We start from the raw sequence: 18737 nt of genomic DNA, 5'->3' as shown, positions 1-18737 counted from the left end.
TAAGTTCCACAAAAGGCCATGTTCTTTGTGAACTGTATGATGCCAGCCTTGTGTGGGCTGGGGAGAAAACATAGGAATAGGTTCTGAAAAGATGCTGTAAATGATTTATTGACAACATCCTGGGAACTGACATTTGACAATGTTTCTGAGCCCACAGCCATTTCAGCAAATGCCAGTGGTGCAGGATTTAGGGGGGCGGTGCTCCAGTTACAGTGAGATGAATACTGTCCCACGTTGTTTCTGGCAGTGCTCAGACACCAAGAATAAGCAGGCATAAATAGCAGGAGTGTCTGGTGAGAGCTTGGGATGTGTGAGAGGTTCAGAATATGCTTCCACATCTTGGTAACTTCAGCAATGTGTCAGGTAGAGGGAAAGCCTCTTGCAGTATTGATAAAAAAGGAATAGATGAAATGTCCCTTATTACTGTATTTTAAACCTATCCCAAAAAATGCTGTACCAAAAAAGCCTCTGAGGCTGACTGATTGTTTATTGAGGAGACCACAGATGACTGAGATTTTGAGCAGGGTAATGGGCTCATGGAGGTGCAACTGAATGGTCACTGTACGAACCTGGTATGGATAAATAATCACTGCAAAGAAATGAAAATTCTCCATGATTTTTTGAATTGGCCTTACTCAGCAACCTCTGCTCCGCCCAGCCCATTTCTGCAAGAGTGCTTTTTTTGTTTATGTGCGGGTGTTTCACAGCAGTTCCACCATCCTGAAAGTTCAGCAGTTTATGAGAAACAGTGCTTCCAGCTGCCATTAGGTTGCTACTCAGAATTTAGGACATCCACTGTGTAAGTAATAATGCTGCAGAAAGGAAAAGTGACTACAACTCACAATGTAGCACACCAAGTCCTTCTTTAGTGTAGGCTGTATTCTCTTTCTAGTTGTGGAAATGCTGCTTCTCAGTAAGTCTGCAATCCAGCACAGAAAACTGCTTTGAGTCCAGACTCCAATCTCCAGAGCATTATTTCAAGCCCTAACAACATTGCCTGAGCACTGACTGCCAAGAACTTTGCTGCATCAAAAAGACTTTACTTATTCAGCTACTGAATAGGTACTATGTTACTTCCATGAAAAGTTCAGTTGGTTAGTGAGGAGAAATCCTGGCAATTTCAGAGGTAATTTTGCATGGTAAATCTGTCTGTGTTAAACACATGAAGCTAAGATATGGCAGTATTTTCCTCTTTGTACATTAGTTTCCACAATGTGTTTAATCTGATGAGTCCTGGTAAAACCAGAGGGATGTGAAAGATAAATGTTGCCACTTATTCATTTGGGTGCAGCAGTAGCAAGAGTTCCAATAGCCAAATATCAGTACAGGCAAATCACTGAGCAATAATTGCTTATGAGACTTCCCTCTCTTGAAGGCTTCTGCACTTAATAGATTGTTCATCTTATTATAAAAGCATTAGTAGTAGCTGCATGCTTGATCCACAGAACACCATGACTTGAATAATCTTTAATAACTGATAATTTTTGAAGGTGTTATTTCTTTGCTGATATAAGTGAAGAGGTGTTTGCTTTTGGCAGTAGAGGAAAAGGAATACTGATACCAATTGCTAGCGAGTGTTTGCTGGTGGAACCTCCTGTAGATTTGGATTGGGAAAAGAAATGTCCATATTGTATTCTCATGCAGTAGCACCTTGTTGTTTGGGACAGGTGTGAAAGGGCATGATGTGAAAACCATATCCCAAGGCCTTAATTGGATTGTCCTCTTTTTGCTGTTATGCTTGCTAATATTTTCTAAAATATTAGAAACATTTTCCATTTTTTCTCTTGTTTCTCAGTGTCAGGCCTAATTTAAGCTATACATGTTAAAAAAAAAATAACTTAGGTGGGCTCTGGAAAGCGTATGATAGTGATATTCTCTTACCAAAGGACCTAATCACTTTTGATTTCTGAGGGATAAAATAGCAAGGTACTTCTTTAAGCTGTGCTGATGGTTAAGACAAGAACCTGTCATTTCCATAAGGTAGGCCTGGTCCAGTGTTTTTTATGTAATCGGTGGGAATTTGGCATCAGTGAGCTCAGGATCAGTTTCTCCTTCATGTCTGAAAGTGAAGAGCTGTCACTCTGGGTATTTCATCCTGGAATGTGAAGGTAAGCTTGTGATCCAGCAACATTTGAGGAGAGCCCCTGCCCTTAGTCAGTACATTTTGCAGCTGTGAGTGGCTGTGAGCATTGGGGATGTAAGCAGGGATGAGTGTCTGACTTCTGTGCCAACACACATTAGGTGGGCACTTCTATAAGCCCCTCTCTCTCAATACATAGATTGCAACAGAATTATAGTGTTTGCCCCAGATATTTTGGTGTGGTTGGGTTTCTTCTGACACGTCCTGCCTTGCCTGCCAGCCCAGCTCTAAATAAGGCAGCCAAATGCAAACGCACAAATGGAGAAGTCTCTTCACCATTGGGAGTGCAGACTCCCAGAATAGATTTCCTGTGCCCCTCTCCCCTTACTGGAGTCTTATTTCATTTTGGAAAACTGGGCACCTATGGCTAATTTGCAAATCATTGCCCAGGAGGTACAGGAACCTTCTCCATGCACGTGGCTGAGGAGAATTTGCATGGGGGCTCCTTTTTAGGGTCTTTTCCTAATGCCCACTTGTAATATTATACAGAATGGCCTTGAAATACTCTATTTTTTGATAAAGATGCTGTAATGGTGATCTTGGGTTAAATACTGTGTTCATTATTATAGCTATTTTAGTTTGGTAGCTTGTGAAGTGACTTCAGAGTGTGGAGCATTTTTTTATACAGTGTATGAGGCAGTGGTCCTCAAAAATGCTCTCATAGCACTAATAGGAATTTTGTTACAATACATCTAGCTTGCACTTTGAAAAAGATAAGTTTCTATAATACACTGCAATGATTTTTCGTATAAAAGCACTACAAACATTAACATAACTCCTTTGAAGGAAATGTATTTTTACTGTGCTTTTCCATATAGGAATAATCATATTTTGCATTCTGAGAATAGCAAGTGATATTTAAAATTTTCAGTGCTTTCTAACACCACTGTATTTCTGACACAACTCATGTACAAATCCAAATTAATTTTCTCTTTCACCTTGTATTTTATGGCCTAGTTTGTTCTCTCTATGTGATGTAGCAGGAATAAATGAACAACTGCTTTGCAATTTTGAGTACAACCTTACATGCAAGAGTCTCAGTGTACTTTATAACAGCTGTTAAATTAAATTAAATAACCTTTCTTCATGTAAAAGTAAGTATTGGACCATTTGCACAGTATGCCAGGATCACTCAGGAAGCCTGTGGCAGGGATGTAGGTGAAATGAAAGAACCCTTTAATATGCTCTGCATGTGGTTACAGCACAAATCCACATCTCCATGCATCCATGGGCATTTATTTTGCAAAGCCTAACTGGGATTGATTTCACTGCTGCTTTTCCTAGCCTGGTGTAAGGTAAAGCACACACTGGCAATTGTAAAGGAGGTGGCTGTAGCTTCCAGGAATCTGTTCATTCGCCCTTCAGCTAGACAGACATTGCTCGTTGTGTGCAGCCAAGCAGACGTTCTGTGAGAATGTGTGTGAATGTTAGTGAGCACTTTGCTTGCTGTTTGTTTGTTGGTTACACAATCATTTTATGCTGCTGTGTTGCAAAGTGATTTTCTCCCATCCCTAACGCTCAGCACAGTTCTTAGTGTTTGCCTGGTCAGCTCCTGAGATCAAACCTTTGTTAGGTCATTTCAATTTCTTCAAAACTACTGTAGAAACAATACAATTACTGACTCCTGCAGGCAGTCCCAGGGGATTCCTGTAGTGCAGTAGTGTTTCACAGGGCTCCAGAGGGAAAATGACAACTGCAAGGAATGGTTTCTCCCCTTTCTAAAATCACCACTGTCAGTGGAGTCTGACCTGGAGCTTCCGTATTCACACCCCAACCAGCCACATGGAATCTGTTCAAAGCTTTGAAGTACAGAACCATTATCTAAAAGCTAAATATAATGTGGGTTATTGCTTGTGCTTAATGCCCCAGCCTTTCTCCCCATTGCTCTTGTCTCCCTGTCCCTGTTTAGAGGGAGAGCTGGCAGCTGTGGCCTCAAGCAGGGTGTGTTTGGTAGCTGCAGGATTTGGATGCCAAGCCCTGGGATATCACACTCACAGAGGCATTTGGGTCTGTGATAGGCTCTGGCACTGCCCAGGCTGCAGCTCCCTGAGGTGCTGTCAGGTCAAGCTGCCTCCTACATGGCAGAGCCCTTGCTGATCACTCCGTGCCAGCTGCTTCCCAATTTGGTATGAGAAATCCACTCTGGCCCCTCTGGGTAGGGTCTGACTCTATTTATTATTTTGCTTTTCTTCTATACTGCACCCGTAAAATTGTCTCACACAAGAAATGCCATTACATCAAAAACTTGTACTTCCAAGTGCAAGTTTACTTTTAGCAGGCTCTGAGCAAATATTTCAGGAAATGCTCAATGCTCAAAGATCTACTAATCAGGAAAAAGTTGCTTCCAAAGAGCTCTTGAACCTGTTCTGTGAATTGTAGGAAAACTGAACATTCCCAGCAGTCAGAAGTGTATTTTACTATACCTGCTCTTGGTTGCCCACCAATACACCAGAGAATCCTTCTGACACCAGCTGCATGGGCATTTGTAGGACAAGAATGACCTTCCTCAGAGGATGTGGCTTGCAACATGCTCAGGATGTCATTGCCTCCCTCAGAGTGTTTGAGTATGGCAGCACCTGCTTGCAGGAGCTCAGTACTGGGCCCTGGCAAGGTCTCAAATCTCTCTTGAATTCCAAGTCAAGACTGGAATTGTTCCAAGACAATTGCATTTTGCTGTGGAAAGCTGACTATAACAATGCCTGTTTCTGTTTCTACTCCTATTTATTGTCCTTCCTGTTTGGTTCTGCCTTTGAGGCGTGCTAGACAGATGTAAGGTTATGCAGATGTAAGTTTATGCAGATGTGCTAAACTGGTGCTACAGATGCACAAGGTGAAATGGAGTTAATTGGACAAAGTGAACTGGATTGGTAAGTGCAGTGATTCTGTTCCACATAGCCAGCAAGGCAACTATGAAACAAAACTACAAAATGTTCCTTGCTCTTTATTCTGTGTGGTCATAAGAAGGAAAAACCATCTGAAAATGTCTGTAATGAGGTAGAAAAAGTTGATAAAAAACTAAATTTAATTGTTCACCTCCCCAGGACAGGACTTATGAGATAAAAAAAGTAAAAGTAACAATATCTGTCATAGATGGACTTGAAATAAGAGCATATGGACTGACAGATAAATTCCTAATCTCTTACTGGTATCAGTGTAAATGGTGAGTGCTCAGGAACTCTAAAAATTAGTGAAATTAGATTTCAACCAGTGCCTTTGTTCTGAGAGATCTGTTAGAGCAGCTCTTCTAGTATGTGTACTAGAAATCATTTTGCTGTGAGGGAAACAGAGCTATCCTTGGGATGGAGAGAGCAAAAGACACAGAGAGGATACATTTTTTAACTCTGATAGCGAGCTAATGTTAATAGTGATACCTGTTACTAACATCCTTTGTTAAATGTTCTCACATAGCAAGCTGTAAAGATCTGATTGATGGTAAAAAATGACTTACTTTATCTTCAGTCTTGTTTCCACCTCAGAGAGCCAACTGACTGTTTAAACATGCTATTTTAACTACTACTTCATGTCTGTTAACATAGAGGCCTGAGGTAGTCATCTAACGTTGATAAATGTCATAAGTCAGTAATGTGCTATGTGCCTTCCCCAGAATGTTTCACTCTTGTTCTGGCTGTCAGGATAGGAGAGAAAGCATATTTAACTTTCTTTCTGGATCCTTCCGTGGATTCCAGTGTGGTCTAGCTGATGAAATAAGCATTTACTCTATAGCAGCGGGTGAAAGGTGTCTGTTAAAATGTTAAATGTAAAAATGCTTTAAAAAGATAATATCGGCTATAGTTAACAGTATGCTTAACAGATTATTTAAACTTTTTCTTTTGCTTAGAATCAGTTTGTAGTAGGAAAAAAAATTTAATCATAGCAGAAAAATTATGGTACTCAAACTCCCAAAAAAATCCACTGGATGTTTGTCCTAATTGCTGCTGTGCAACAGACAACTTGGTTTTCAAAAAGCTTTCATGATTTAAAGCCCCACTATTTAAATAATTTTATTAGTAAATTAAATTAAAACATCCTGCCAGCCATATATAATCTCCAGACTGTTGAAGTGATGAGTGACATGCTTGAGGACAAAGCCAGAATGGCCATTGTACCTCAGGAGGAGATTTCAGGCATTCTTGCTTTTAGAGAGCACTGCAATATGCCAGTCTCTCATGCTGGGCCTCTCTCTGCTCTGACAGGCATAATAAGGGACATGGCATAATGTCCCTTTTGTCAGAATTATAGATGATGCAGGCTGAACCTGCTGCAATGGCACTAACAGCACTGAATCCAGCACTGTCATGTCGGAGGAAATACAGAGATCAGTCAGCCAGCCCTGCACTGACCCTGAGGCCAGGCTGCAGCAGGAGGTGTAAGGCAGGCTTGGGCAATTGTTGGGTGGTTTTTTGGAGCACTATGAGAACTCTCCGGTAGCATCACAAAAGTTGCTTGTGTCAATCAGCTGCTTCTCTGGTGGCTCTACCTTTTGTGACAGAGTGACACATCCATGAGCATCTTGTCCCAGGGGCTGGCAGATTTTCTGGGGCCGTTGGAGAGGTTCTGGAATCTGTTTTGTGAGATCTGAATGTTCCTCACTGCTCTGTGCTATTTGTACTAGAGATAGCTGCTACTTATTACCTATGCTACATCACTGAATTCACATTTAATAATTTACCTGTGTTGGTAGTAATTTAGGTTATTTTGACTAAAAAATATAACTTTAACCACGTTAGAATATGCCTAAGGCCAGAATTAGCTTTTCAGAGGCTGACAGAAACAGAAGTCCAACTGCTGACAAGCTAGCGTAATGTGTAGCGAGCAAGAATAAAGCCAATATATGACTTAAACAATATATTTATTAGCACAATGTAGATAATGGGAAGCTGAGGGAGGGCTGTTTCCTCCACATTTTAGAAACAGTCAGAATATACTGTCCTTGAACTACAGCAGCTGTTTGCCAAGAAGCCCCCCAGTCCTTGAATTGCTAGATGATCTTTCCCAACTTTGGTAAAAAAAGCCTTCCAAAGCCAACAAAGATAGTGAGAACTCCAAGAGAAAGGGAGAAAATTTTTATTTGCTGTTAGTTCATAAATGTGTTCGGTCAGCTGGTCAAATTCAACTAAATTCTTCACACTTGATAAACTGGGATGATTTTAAGATCATTGGGACTGATTCTGCAGGGAGCTCTGCAAATTAGACTGTAGAGCTAATTTGGTCTAATTTATCATGTGAGTGCCAGACTAATGTAGATTTCTGTACTTAATACCTGAAGGTGAGCACAGTAATTTCCTTTTTGGAAACTCATTTGAACAACTTCTGAAATGCTTAATGACTTCAGGTGTGAAGGAATTATTGTGAGCAGTATGCTAAACCACTTGGTGAAAAGCCCTATGTTTTAAAAGTGTAGATGTGGCACAGCCTGATGCATTTAATACTTTATTGAGCACTTTCTGGTTTGTTGTAGTGGAAGTGATTAGTTCTGTCCACTTCCAAATGGATAGTTATCTTCTTTGGCCTAGATCACATCATATCATGCTGTGGGCTTGGTAACTAATTCTGGCCCAAGTTAAATTTGGGGTTTAAGGGTAAAAAAAAATTAATTCAACTCTTAAGATTTTTTTCTTCCTGTTTTTAAGCCATTCCTATACTTCTAGGATGGTAATATTAACAATTTTATTAACTGGTCTCTATCTGGCTAAAATGAAGGGTTCTCTTCCTTCAAAAAAGGTTGTTGGGGTACCGGCATGCCAGACAGTTCTATATTTATATTTAATTTAGAAGGAAAAAAAGTAATTCTGGGATGTGCTGTGTTTTGTGTAAAGGCAAATGTGGAAATGGAGCAGTGTGGGAAGATTGAGGGAGATGCTCAGAAAATACAATATGTGTAGATGAGAGATGAAAAGAATGTGAGACAAATTGTTTCTGGGTTTTAAAAGGGAAGGGAGAGCTTATTCGCTCTGTCTCCTTCAATAAGTTTGTGTGAGTCTGCCCTGGAAGAGGTCAGGATGTGCTGGGATGGCCACCCTCACGGTCTGGCAAACATTCTGCTGGTGGCTGCTCACAAAGAAGTGACACATTCCTTCTAAGCTGTCAGGGTTGCTTGCTCCCAGCTTGAACAGCGAAGAAAATTGTGTGAGGAGGAACTGATGACTGCAGAATTACTAAAAGAGGTTCATGTGGAACATACCACAGTTCCTGCGCGGGATCCTGTAATCCTAGATGGGATGGCTTTATACTGTGCTTTCACATTGTTTGCCCTTTTGTATTCCTAGGGACTATTTGGAGAAGCAAATGCTCTTTGGCATGAGTCTGGCCCTGCATAATTTACATTACTGTTACTGTATTTTATAGCTTAGCATGAGCGATAAAGACTGGGCTCTGAACAGAGTGTATGGAAAAGTGGCTGCCATTTGTCAGTCTGGATTTAATTGCAGTGGCTGTAGCAGTGAAGATTGAGAGACTAGAATGTGCCTGCACACAGACAGAAACATCAAGAATCAGTTATTTTTAATGGAGAGTGGCCCAATTCATCATCAGATTTTAATCCTGTTTTCTGACAGCACAAGTCTGGACTCTTACTGATTCAGGCAAATTTGGGGAGAGGATAGAAGGAGAATTCTGAGAGGCAGAACTCATACAGTTGTAGGTACCTTCTGATGCTGCTGCTGTATCCAGCTGTTGTGTTCATTCCAGCACAGCACTCCAGAAATAAAATTTTATCAAATCAAAGGAAAGAAAAAAGTGACAGAACCAGATTGTCTCACAGTAGTTAGCTCAACAAAGCCTGGCACAATCAACTATTTAAACACATGCTTAAATCCCAGCACTTTCAACATTCGGTAAATCTTAGAAGCACAAACTTACTCTTGTGCTTTAGAGCTTTGCTGGTCTAGGCTGATGAGCTGTGAAAAAGGAGTTTTTTTTCAATATTGAAGAATTATGAGCCTCTGGAATTTGTCTAGTTTTGATACCTCAGTGGAACAGGTGTAAAAGAGCATTGCACCCCGACAGCAACCTTGTGCAGCAGCAGTGCACATATAAATGTCTGCAACATCTGTGGGTGATGCAGGCTCAGAACACATTACCCCTTGCTCTGACAACAGGCATTCTTCTGGAAAGGCATAAGGGCCAAATTCAGACCTGAGAGAGATAGTTTCAACTCAAAATTACAAACACATAACCTGAATCTGAACTTGTCCTTAATCTGATTTGGATTTTCAGTAAAAATATATCAGAGAAACCAGAGGGATTTTTTTTCCCCCTGATTTTTGCATGAAATGTTTTGATGACAAAATTAATTTCTGGTGGTAAAACACATGATGATATTAATAGGAATGCAACTAATTGAGAATGAACAGGAATTGAATAAATTTGCCTACAATCTCTGTGGAAAAAACTTAACTGGCAAGCTGCAGGTACTTCTCAAGCAGGAGGCGTTGCTTTTCTAAAGAGACTGTATTTATTATGGGTGGCTGGATATCTGCATGCTGGCTCAGTTCCCTGTAGTAAGGAACTGACCACATTACTATGTGCAAACACAGGGTTCACTCAAGTGGTACTAAAAAGAGAAGAGGTGGGGCAAGCAGAGCTTTAAAAAGAAAAGAGGAGTCCATCCAAGTCTGGATGTAAAAAACAACTGCGGGTCGGAGAAGGACGGTACCTGGAGATTTTGCTCGCTGCACTCCACTGAGAGCTGTGCTGAAGAGCTTTCTGAATTCTCTGCTTTAAAGATTTAAACAGCAGCTTTGTTGCAAGGAAATTTGAAGTGATCCTTGTGAGCATGGCTTTTGAACTGTGTTAAATTTGTGGCAAGAGTGTCAGGCATTTCATACTTGGCTTCCAAAAGAGAAAAAAAAAGAAACGAAGGAGCGAGAGAAAAAAGCCCTGATGTGTGTGGGGAAGAAATCTCCCAGGAATTTCTTCAAGGTTGTAGTCAGACGCAGTAAGGTCTAAAGTGACAGGAAAAGCAAGGCAAAGATAAAACTTGAAATTGTGATAAGATGTCTGAGTCTAAAGTGACAGATTGCAGAAAACTTTTGGGATTACACATGCTCATCTTGTCCTGGATATGACTGAGTACAAGCTAGTTTTTCTCTAGTGACAGCTCAAAAACCCCCTCAAGATTATGTTTCTCTTCCTTGTTGCTTTTTTGCCAGTGGTTTTTAAAATTGGTTTTGTCAGCCTCTCAGCTCTGCAGCACTGGAACTGTCCTAATGGATACAGACTAAAGCCTGAAAACTCTGCTTGTGTAGGTAAGTTGCTGAACATCAAGAAGTGTTCCCACATTAAGAAAACTGCATTTATATTCTCTTAATTTGGCTTTAAAATTTTTGAAAAGCTTTTTTACAGATTGCTTGTGTGTTGTACTGGCAGAACTGATAAATCAGCTTCTCAATACCTGTTGCATTTCAAATGTACAGAACTGTTTTGTTGTTTTTTTTTTTCAGAAATCAGCACTGTCTGTTTAACTATCAGAAAGCAGAATAGGTTTTCATATGATCATTAAGAGATATGAGCTGTTCTCTATCATGGCTTTAGTGTCTCCATAGTTTCAGTACATGAGCATGCATGTATTCATGCTTCAATATATGAAAATTTTGAGTATAGGTGTATTTTTTATTTCTGTGTGCATATATGAAGAGTGTTTCAATTATTATGCATTAGTGTGCATTTAGATGTGGGCTAGATAACTTTAAAAGCTATTTTTTTCTATGCTCATTATTACATCTAGGTGTGTGAGCTCATGCTAATAATGCATCTCATACAATACATGAATAGCAGGTTGTTTAATACTGTGCTAGGGACGTCTGGGAGAAATGTGCAACACCAACATTCCTGTAACATCTCCAGTGATTTGGAGCATGTAAAATGCAGGTTCCAATCCTTTACAAAGTGTAAGACAAAGGATGACAGAACCCTTCTCCCTCCATTGCTACTGCGAGGTCCAATTTTTTCAAGAAATCCAGAGCCAATTAAGTTGTGAACTTTGCAGTTAGGAGATGAGGAAATGCACTGAAAGGATTCAAGCAGCTCCTGATACTTGGAGGTAATGCTTTTGCCTTAGATTCCTCGGGCTTCAGAAGCTCTGACTCGGTTCTTGTCATGACTCTAGTGATGCAGTAACAGGTGCTTCCTCTGTGCTTTCTGCCAAGAAATTTCATCTCGTAAGCACAAAATAGAAGCCTGCATGTTAAATGCTGTCAAATTGAGGGGGGAGGAGCTGGGCATATTTTGTGTACAAATTGTAAACCTGAGTGAAGTTTTATCTGAGAGCCAAACACATCAAGAGTGCTCCTACCCTGATGCTTCAGTTCAAAGGAAAAGCACACCTCTGAAATTGATCTCCATATTGCTACCTCCTACTATGTTTGCTTCATGTGGAAAAGCACTCTCAAAGTGCACAGACTGAATTCCCTTTAGGCAAACTTAAACCAGAGGGTGTCCCTGTAGGAATCATCCCTCTTTTTGCTCTTGGTGGCCATTTGGTCCATGGGACCAGCCTAGGCCTGGTACTGTAAGTTCAGGCTGAGATACATGCAGTGGGTGTGCCATATCCTTAGCAGCTGCTGCTGTTTACACAGCCTTTCCCATAGATCCATACCATTTGCTAGCATGTACTTAGCTTCCAAGAGCTCTTTAGGATGTCCATTATCTATGGCTTCTGCATTACTGGGTTTCCCAGTTAAGAGCTTGTGTATAATGGGAAAATCCTACTGAGATGAAGGGAATTGCTTGGCTACTGTTCAATGAGTTAAAAACCCCACTCTAAATATTAATATGCAAAAGGCTGCAAAGGCTTTTTTTTCCCAGTGGACATATTTTGCACATTGATGCATATTGCTCTTCCATTAATGAAGACATAACCAGCTCTGCATAAAGTCTCTTCTGTTGAAAATTAGCTGCTGTATGAATGAAGAACTCTAGATAAAGCACTGAAACTGATTGGCTGGTAGCTCAGCAAGCTCTTCAAGAAATATCAGCAGAAGAAGTATCCTGCATAAGAGTTGATGTTACTGTGACATACTCTGAGCAATTCCATGTGACACAGAGCAAGTGAAAAATGAGAAGCATTACGGCAATTTTTCAATTACAGGCCACTGGATTGCAGGGGATTAAGGAAAGGTGAAATTTTGACATGAAATGTAAGACTGCAGGATGCTTTGGTGTTAGGGATTTCCCTTTCTCTTTCCTCTGTGTCCTGGACACACGACTGGTGCTGTGAGCAGAAGACCGGACACGTGATATTCTAGTTCAGTAATAATGTGAGACAGAGGGTGCAGTGGAAGCAAGTGGCAGGAAGCTGGAGGCAGGCTTTGAAGGTAATACTGGGGTTAAAAGTGGTGAGTGGGAGATGTGATTCATGCCACTGCACTGTGAACAATGACAGCAAGCTGAATCGTGGCTTGGCCACCATTCTTGGCAAGCTGTAATAGATACACCGATTGCAAAATGTTCTTCATCCTCTGAGGCTGTGGTGGCAACCTGCCAGCCATAAGGGTTCCCCTGAATTGAGAAGGTGTCTGCTCTTTGTTAGTGAGCTGCTACAAGTGATACTTGCAGGAATGTGTGTAGGCTTTTCTAGATCTGGTTTCCACACTGAGGCTGAAGACGAAGGTCTGGGTCATCTTCTTACATTGCTAAATAACTCACTCCTTAATTAGTTCCTTTTATTTCTATAGATATTCAAAGATCAAAGACTTCCTCATCCTGTGGAAATATAATGAAATCTAACCCTAAATGTCTCACATAATTTTCTACAGTTATTTTAAGAGGGATTATTTGAATCCTGATTTGTTATGGCAAGAGAGAAGGGACTTTTCTGAGGCACTGTTAGTCCCAAAACAGCAAAGCTTATAGGAAAGAAAGTTTGGGAGAAGAGATCACAAGGTCAGAGCTAAACTAGTCTGATGAATGAATGCATCAATATATTGACAAGTTATGGTAGAATTGGAAGCACTTCTGCAATTTTTGACATGCCATCTTGAATTAATAGCTCATTTTAAGATGCTGTGAGGATTGTGGATCAGTCACCTTTAATAACTCATGTTTTGTAGACTCCAGTAGAATCATAGAACCTTCTACCTCTGAAAAAAAGTAGTCTGGCCTACAGAGGAGCTATTATTGCTGCGAAGAAAAAGCCACGTGCATAGTTGGTCTCAGGAGGGCTTTTATTTGTAGCATATTTTACAATGTAAGCACAACAGGGTGTACCAGAGGATGGGCCTACACCCGCTGGAATCGGTTGCCTTGTGCCCTCCTGAAACACCACATTAACAACAGTATTTTTTATTCTCTCATGGTGCATAGATGCTTTCCCTACTCAAGACTGAAAAAGTTTTCCATGTTTGTCTGAAGAAGGCCCTAGAGCAGCCTCTTGCATTATCAATTTTAGAGTAGATATTAATGTCTGTTAGTCTTGGGCTACCCTAGGTAAATATATTATCTTCTGGATACTGCAAGACTGGAAGTGTACTTTGGTTTCAGGGCTGACTTTAAATACTGTGTAAGTTTGAAAAATGAAGAAAGATAATAATTTTTAAGATACCAAACAATATTGTAGAACAGTCTTGGAAGAAGGCAAAACAAGACCCATACTCTTGAAGTTTTGACTGATCCTAGGTTTTTAAACTCAGCACATCTCTACCAAATTCTGACATTAACTGCTGAGCCCTTGTCAATTCTACAGGGCTAACATGCTGCTCATTCCTACAGAGCCACAGCCTGCAATTAGAAGGTGACAACTGCAGCTATCTAGGTCACCTCTTTTGGTCACATGATTCCTTCTGCGTGTCAAGTTTTACTCTTTTCTTCCTTCCTGTTCACTTCTCTCCTACCACTGAGATGAGGAACATAAAGTTATTAGTCTTTGATTTACATCTTTGAATTCCCCTTAATTATCTAAATCCTGTCTTCCCTTTACTCCATATTTCTAAAGACATACTGTTAAAACTTCTTGTGTGTATTCTGAGAAATATGAAATGCCAAAACATTTTTAACTCTCCTTTCTTTCTTTGCAAGCATCTCATAAGGAGCAGTAAGAGCCAATGAAATGGGCAACTGCTCCCTACCCCTGTCATGACAGGGATAAACCCGATAAGATGCCTGTGCTTCCCTCTGTATTTCAGAAGAGCTGCAGTGGAGGTGTGCTTTTTCCTTGTTTTCAGTAGCAGTCTTCCAGATAGCTTACTTCTTATTTTACTGATGTGGAAAAATGAGCTTGTAAATATTTTTACCAAATAGTAGTCAGGAATTCTTGAACATGGGTCTGAACCACAGACCAATTCATGAGAAGATTCACATTCAGCTGGATCCAGCTGAATGTGGAGAAATACTATCCTCAGCTGTGAAAACTTGGATCAAAATAGGAAGGAGGTAAATATGTTACAAGAAAAGACAGAAATGGCATCACCCATCACATGATGCCTAGTACTAAAGAGGTCTAAGGGGCAGATTCCTGAGCCAGTAACTAATATTAAAAAACTCATTGTAAAATAACAGTTACTAATTTTGTATTTTGTTATAAAAAGAACCTGACTACTTTTTAGTATCTAATTTGAAATCTGATGTTAAAGGGAGCTGGATTACAGTATTTGATGATGCTTCATGGCCTCCATCTTTGAAAGGCAAGCCAGCAATAATATGTTGGAAGTTGCATGATCCAGGAAGTAGAGGTCTGTTTTGTAGCTACTAATTTACACATAGACTTTATTTCATATAAAATTGATTTCAAAGGTAGAAATTTTTTTTGCATTCTAGTGACCAAACACTTGAGATCGGAGTCCAGAAAGGGAAAAAAAAAGAGATGCTGTTGTTCCTGGGGATCTTTTTGTCCTTTCTCTACAAGATGTCTGCAACTCTTTTCTAAATTTTATTTAAATTATAAATTTGATTTGATTTTATACTTGATAAATCATATGTTCTCACTTGGTGTCGTATCTGTGACATGGTCATCTCTGGCCTGGAAGACACCAGGAGTTGTAACGCCCTCATTGTGTTCATATTGTATTTCTAACCATGGTACATGAGCATTTCACAACCTCTACCCTCTCAAAATTTGTGAGTGATCAGGTTGTGTTTTAGGCCTCATTTAAAATTGGAGATAAAATATACTGAACTGAGCATCATCTGTTTCATTTTGAGCTGCTGATTACTGGAGTGTCTTCCATTTCTAGCTATCTTCTGTTCTTTGAGCTGGATGCTTTAAACACAATAGATAAAAGTGATGGGTTTCTTTCTTTGTCACCCAGATGAAATTTCATGTTCAGCTTTGTTGAAAAGATTATGGTGGTGGTTGGGCACAGCTGATTGAATTAATCATGAGTCCAACTCACCAGGAGCTAGATTTGCATGAGGTTATTTGAGTTTATGTATCTGCACGTATACTTTATGTATATAATGTATGAATTTGGGGCCATAATGAAATTCAAGTTCTGGCTCACTGTGGTTTCTCTGTGTCCCTGCCAGGCATACTAATGCTTCAACCTTCTGCAAGCAGAGCCTTTCTCAGGACTCTCAATAAAGTAGTATATTTGTATGCAAAGTCTTTGAGAGCTGCCAACATCGTGATGACATGATTCATCGTTTTTGCTGATTCTCAAGGCATTTTTTGCATAAAGAAGTCTTTGAGAACTAAGCAGAACCTCATTCTTCCTTTCAGGGCTGGCTGTCAGGGCACTGCAGACAGCTTTTGTGTTCACTAAGCCGATTTCTTTCACAGGGTAAAGTTCCCACTGGGGGACGTGGTTGCCAGGACACGTAAAACAGCTTCAACAGGATGCAACTCCATGCTTTCCTTTGGCACTAAAAGTGCAGATGAAGGCACTGCTAGTTACACCTGATGGATGGTTTTCTGATTGAGTTCTCCTAAACCTTAGAAACCAGATTTTTTTGGTTTATTTTACTTTGGGGTTGGTGGTTTGATTGCTTGATTGGTTGGTTTGATTTGGGTTTTTTGCCTGGATATTTTTTTTATACTTTAAACAATGAAAAGAGGGTGTTAAGCATAAGATACTTTTCCATCGTTAAAGCCATAAAAGCCAAACATTGGCAGTGCTGTGGCCTGTTTCACAATAACAGTGTCTCTTGGCTCTTCCTGCTCACCACTGGAAGGGCACTGTCCAATGGCTGAGCTGCCTGTGGCCCTGGGCCCCTGCTCTGTTATTGGGAAATTGGGAAATTCTCCTTCCTTGAGAGCCAGTCTGCAGCTGGAGCCACGGCTTGCTTTTCAGTATGTGTGGGATTTGCTTTTACTGTGTGAACTTTGGTGGTGATGAAAATGGGCAGGCTGATAACCCTGAAATCTTCTCTTAAAGTACTTTTACTGAGAAAAGAGTGTAAATTCCTGCACCCTGACCAATCAGTGTTCTCATTCTTGGACAGTCAGTTTCGTACACTCTTATAAACCTGGAGAATCACCCCTGGAAATAAAGGCACATTGTCCTTTTACCTTGGTCTGTTGCTCAGTAACCTGTGTTTGGCAAAGGATGTCTTCCCAGTCTGACCTTGACTTTAGGATATTCACTGCCTTCAGGGTTTTCCTTGGTAACTAGTACCCGTAGTGATTCACCCTTCCTGTTAAAATGTGAATTTAATGTCCGAATTTGAATTCCCTGGCTTTAGTTCTCAGCTATCACTGCTTGTTAAATTGTTCCTGAAAAAGATTATAGTGTCTTTTAGAAAATCTGCTACATTTTCTTTGTGAAGGTATTAATTTGTGGTGCTTAATCCTTCTTCCAAGCTTCTTTCTGATAATTTAAGCATTCTGAGCTCTTGAATTTCTCATAGAAAGGCACTTTTCTTTACCTTCAAATCAGGCTTTCTATTCTTGTTGTATACACTTTCTAATTTTTCAAGATCCTTTAACAACCTTTATCTGAGAAATACAAACAGCATGCCAATTTAGTCTGACTACTGCCATATAGAAAAGCATTTTTTTGTCCTCACAGTCATTAATTTCTCCTGTGTTTATTTGTGTTGTGATTTGCATTTTCTTGTCAGCTTTCTGTCCATTATGAACACAAATTCTTCTCAGAGAAAGCAGTCTTTCAAGTCTAATCTATAGGCCAGGCCTATTTTTTTTTAACTCTCAGTTTTATGTACTCTTTATTGTGATTGAATAATAGCTCATCTGTGCTTCACACTGCTTAATCAAAAAACGTCCTTCTTTAGCAATCCTATATCTACACGGTTGCCTTTTTCACCCATACTTATGATTTCCACAGAGAAATAAGTTCAGGCCCATTTAGCAAGCTATTACTGTCGTAAAAGTATATTGACAAACATGAGCTACATTATCAACACATTCTCCCACCTGCTGTGGGGCTGGATCATGCCAAGTGCCCAGCTTAGTCAGCCAGTTTCTTGATTTGATAACCAGTGCACAAGGGAGGGAGTGGCAAACAGTGCTCAAGTCTAACTCTGACAGCAGCTGGACAAGGAGCTGAGCTCATCACAGCCCTTCCCCTCGGGCCACCAAAGAGCCCTTTGGTGTCACTGGCATCCAGGCAGTGTTTGCCAGGAGTATCTAGTTTTAGTGGTGACCTGGAGCCCATGGTGTCTGTAGCACATTAACACACTTCTAAGCCCATCAAACCTTCCTAGAGGGGATTTGGAAGAGTTTCTCTTTTAATGCCTTGGAGAATGGAATGTACAATCCTAGTACATGTGGGAAAATATGCTCCTGAAAGCTGATTGTTTGGAAAAAATTGTGGGTTGGAATTAGAGTACTTTATGGAATTACATTGCTGAAAACGTTTCTGCTTTATCTTTGTAATCTAACAAGAATCGGTTGCATGTGCTCTGATTACATTTCATACATTGCCAAATTACTTCAGCTGCTATTTGGAGCATGAACTTGTGGGAGAACTCTGTAAACAATATGGAAGCCTTCCCTAGTTGGTACAGACACATTAGGTGGCTGAAAAGCATTTACATTCTTTTTGAACACCTTTGGTACTTGGGCGCACATGAAACCCTTTGGAACACTTCTTTCTAAGCATAGTTTCTTAAAGCAGTTTGGAAGAGTGGTTTGCAGAACCACAGGATATCAGAGAACTGCTTGCTTGGGTCTCCCTGAGTTGCTGGGAAAGTTTCTTTCAAAGTCTTTTGTGAGTTGGTTAAATTGCTGTTCCTCGTAGTCAAGGCATTGTTCTTTAAACTAAGGGAATTCTCACATAACACACACAGACCTAGTTTGTTGTGAATCCAAATCCTTTAGTGACTTATTTAAATGTATCTCTTTAAAACAAAATATGTTTATTCCTTCATTCCTGCATGTGCTGAGACACGGGCAAGGAAAAAGCTACTCCTTAGAGCAACCATCACGCAGTAGTTGAAGAAGGAAAATATACAGGAAATATACCAGCATATTGTACAGTCAGATGTCAAGTACCTTGGGAAGTTAATATCATATGTGTTTGTTTTCAGCAGGAACAAAAATTTATCTCAATTTCATGGGACAATTATCCATGGTACTGCAAATTTCTTTCCCCCTTAGTACAAACTACAATCCTCAGTGGTAGACTTTTTTTAAAACAGATTCCTTTGTTTAGGGCTTAATTAATAGTCACTTCCTCAAGCCTCGACAAAACACCATAAATACTTC

At 40.1% G+C, this 18737-nt stretch overlaps 1 protein-coding gene across 29 annotated transcripts in view; it reads left to right on the top strand.

The window, feature by feature from the left end:
- Window positions 1-9645: 9645 nt before the first annotated feature.
- Window positions 9646-18737, top strand: part of EGF (epidermal growth factor) — a 95041-nt gene continuing 85949 nt past the window's right edge. For 27 of the 29 annotated variants that reach the window (XM_074541033.1, XM_074541008.1, XM_074541007.1 and 24 more), the window contains exon 1: window positions 9647-10386. In XM_074541033.1, the coding sequence (XP_074397134.1) occupies window positions 10260-10386 (127 nt within the window). In that variant the 5' untranslated portion in view covers window positions 9647-10259. Of the gene's footprint in view, window positions 10387-18737 lie in introns of all 29 variants that reach the window. The other 2 variants (XM_074541031.1, XM_074541032.1) reach the window with 1 other exon arrangement.

Source organism: Zonotrichia albicollis, chromosome 5, assembly GCF_047830755.1.
Source record: "Zonotrichia albicollis isolate bZonAlb1 chromosome 5, bZonAlb1.hap1, whole genome shotgun sequence".
Classification (NCBI taxonomy): domain Eukaryota; kingdom Metazoa; phylum Chordata; class Aves; order Passeriformes; family Passerellidae; genus Zonotrichia; species Zonotrichia albicollis.
Note: the sequence above shows the minus strand (reverse complement) of the source record. Positions and strands in the feature narration are given on the sequence as shown.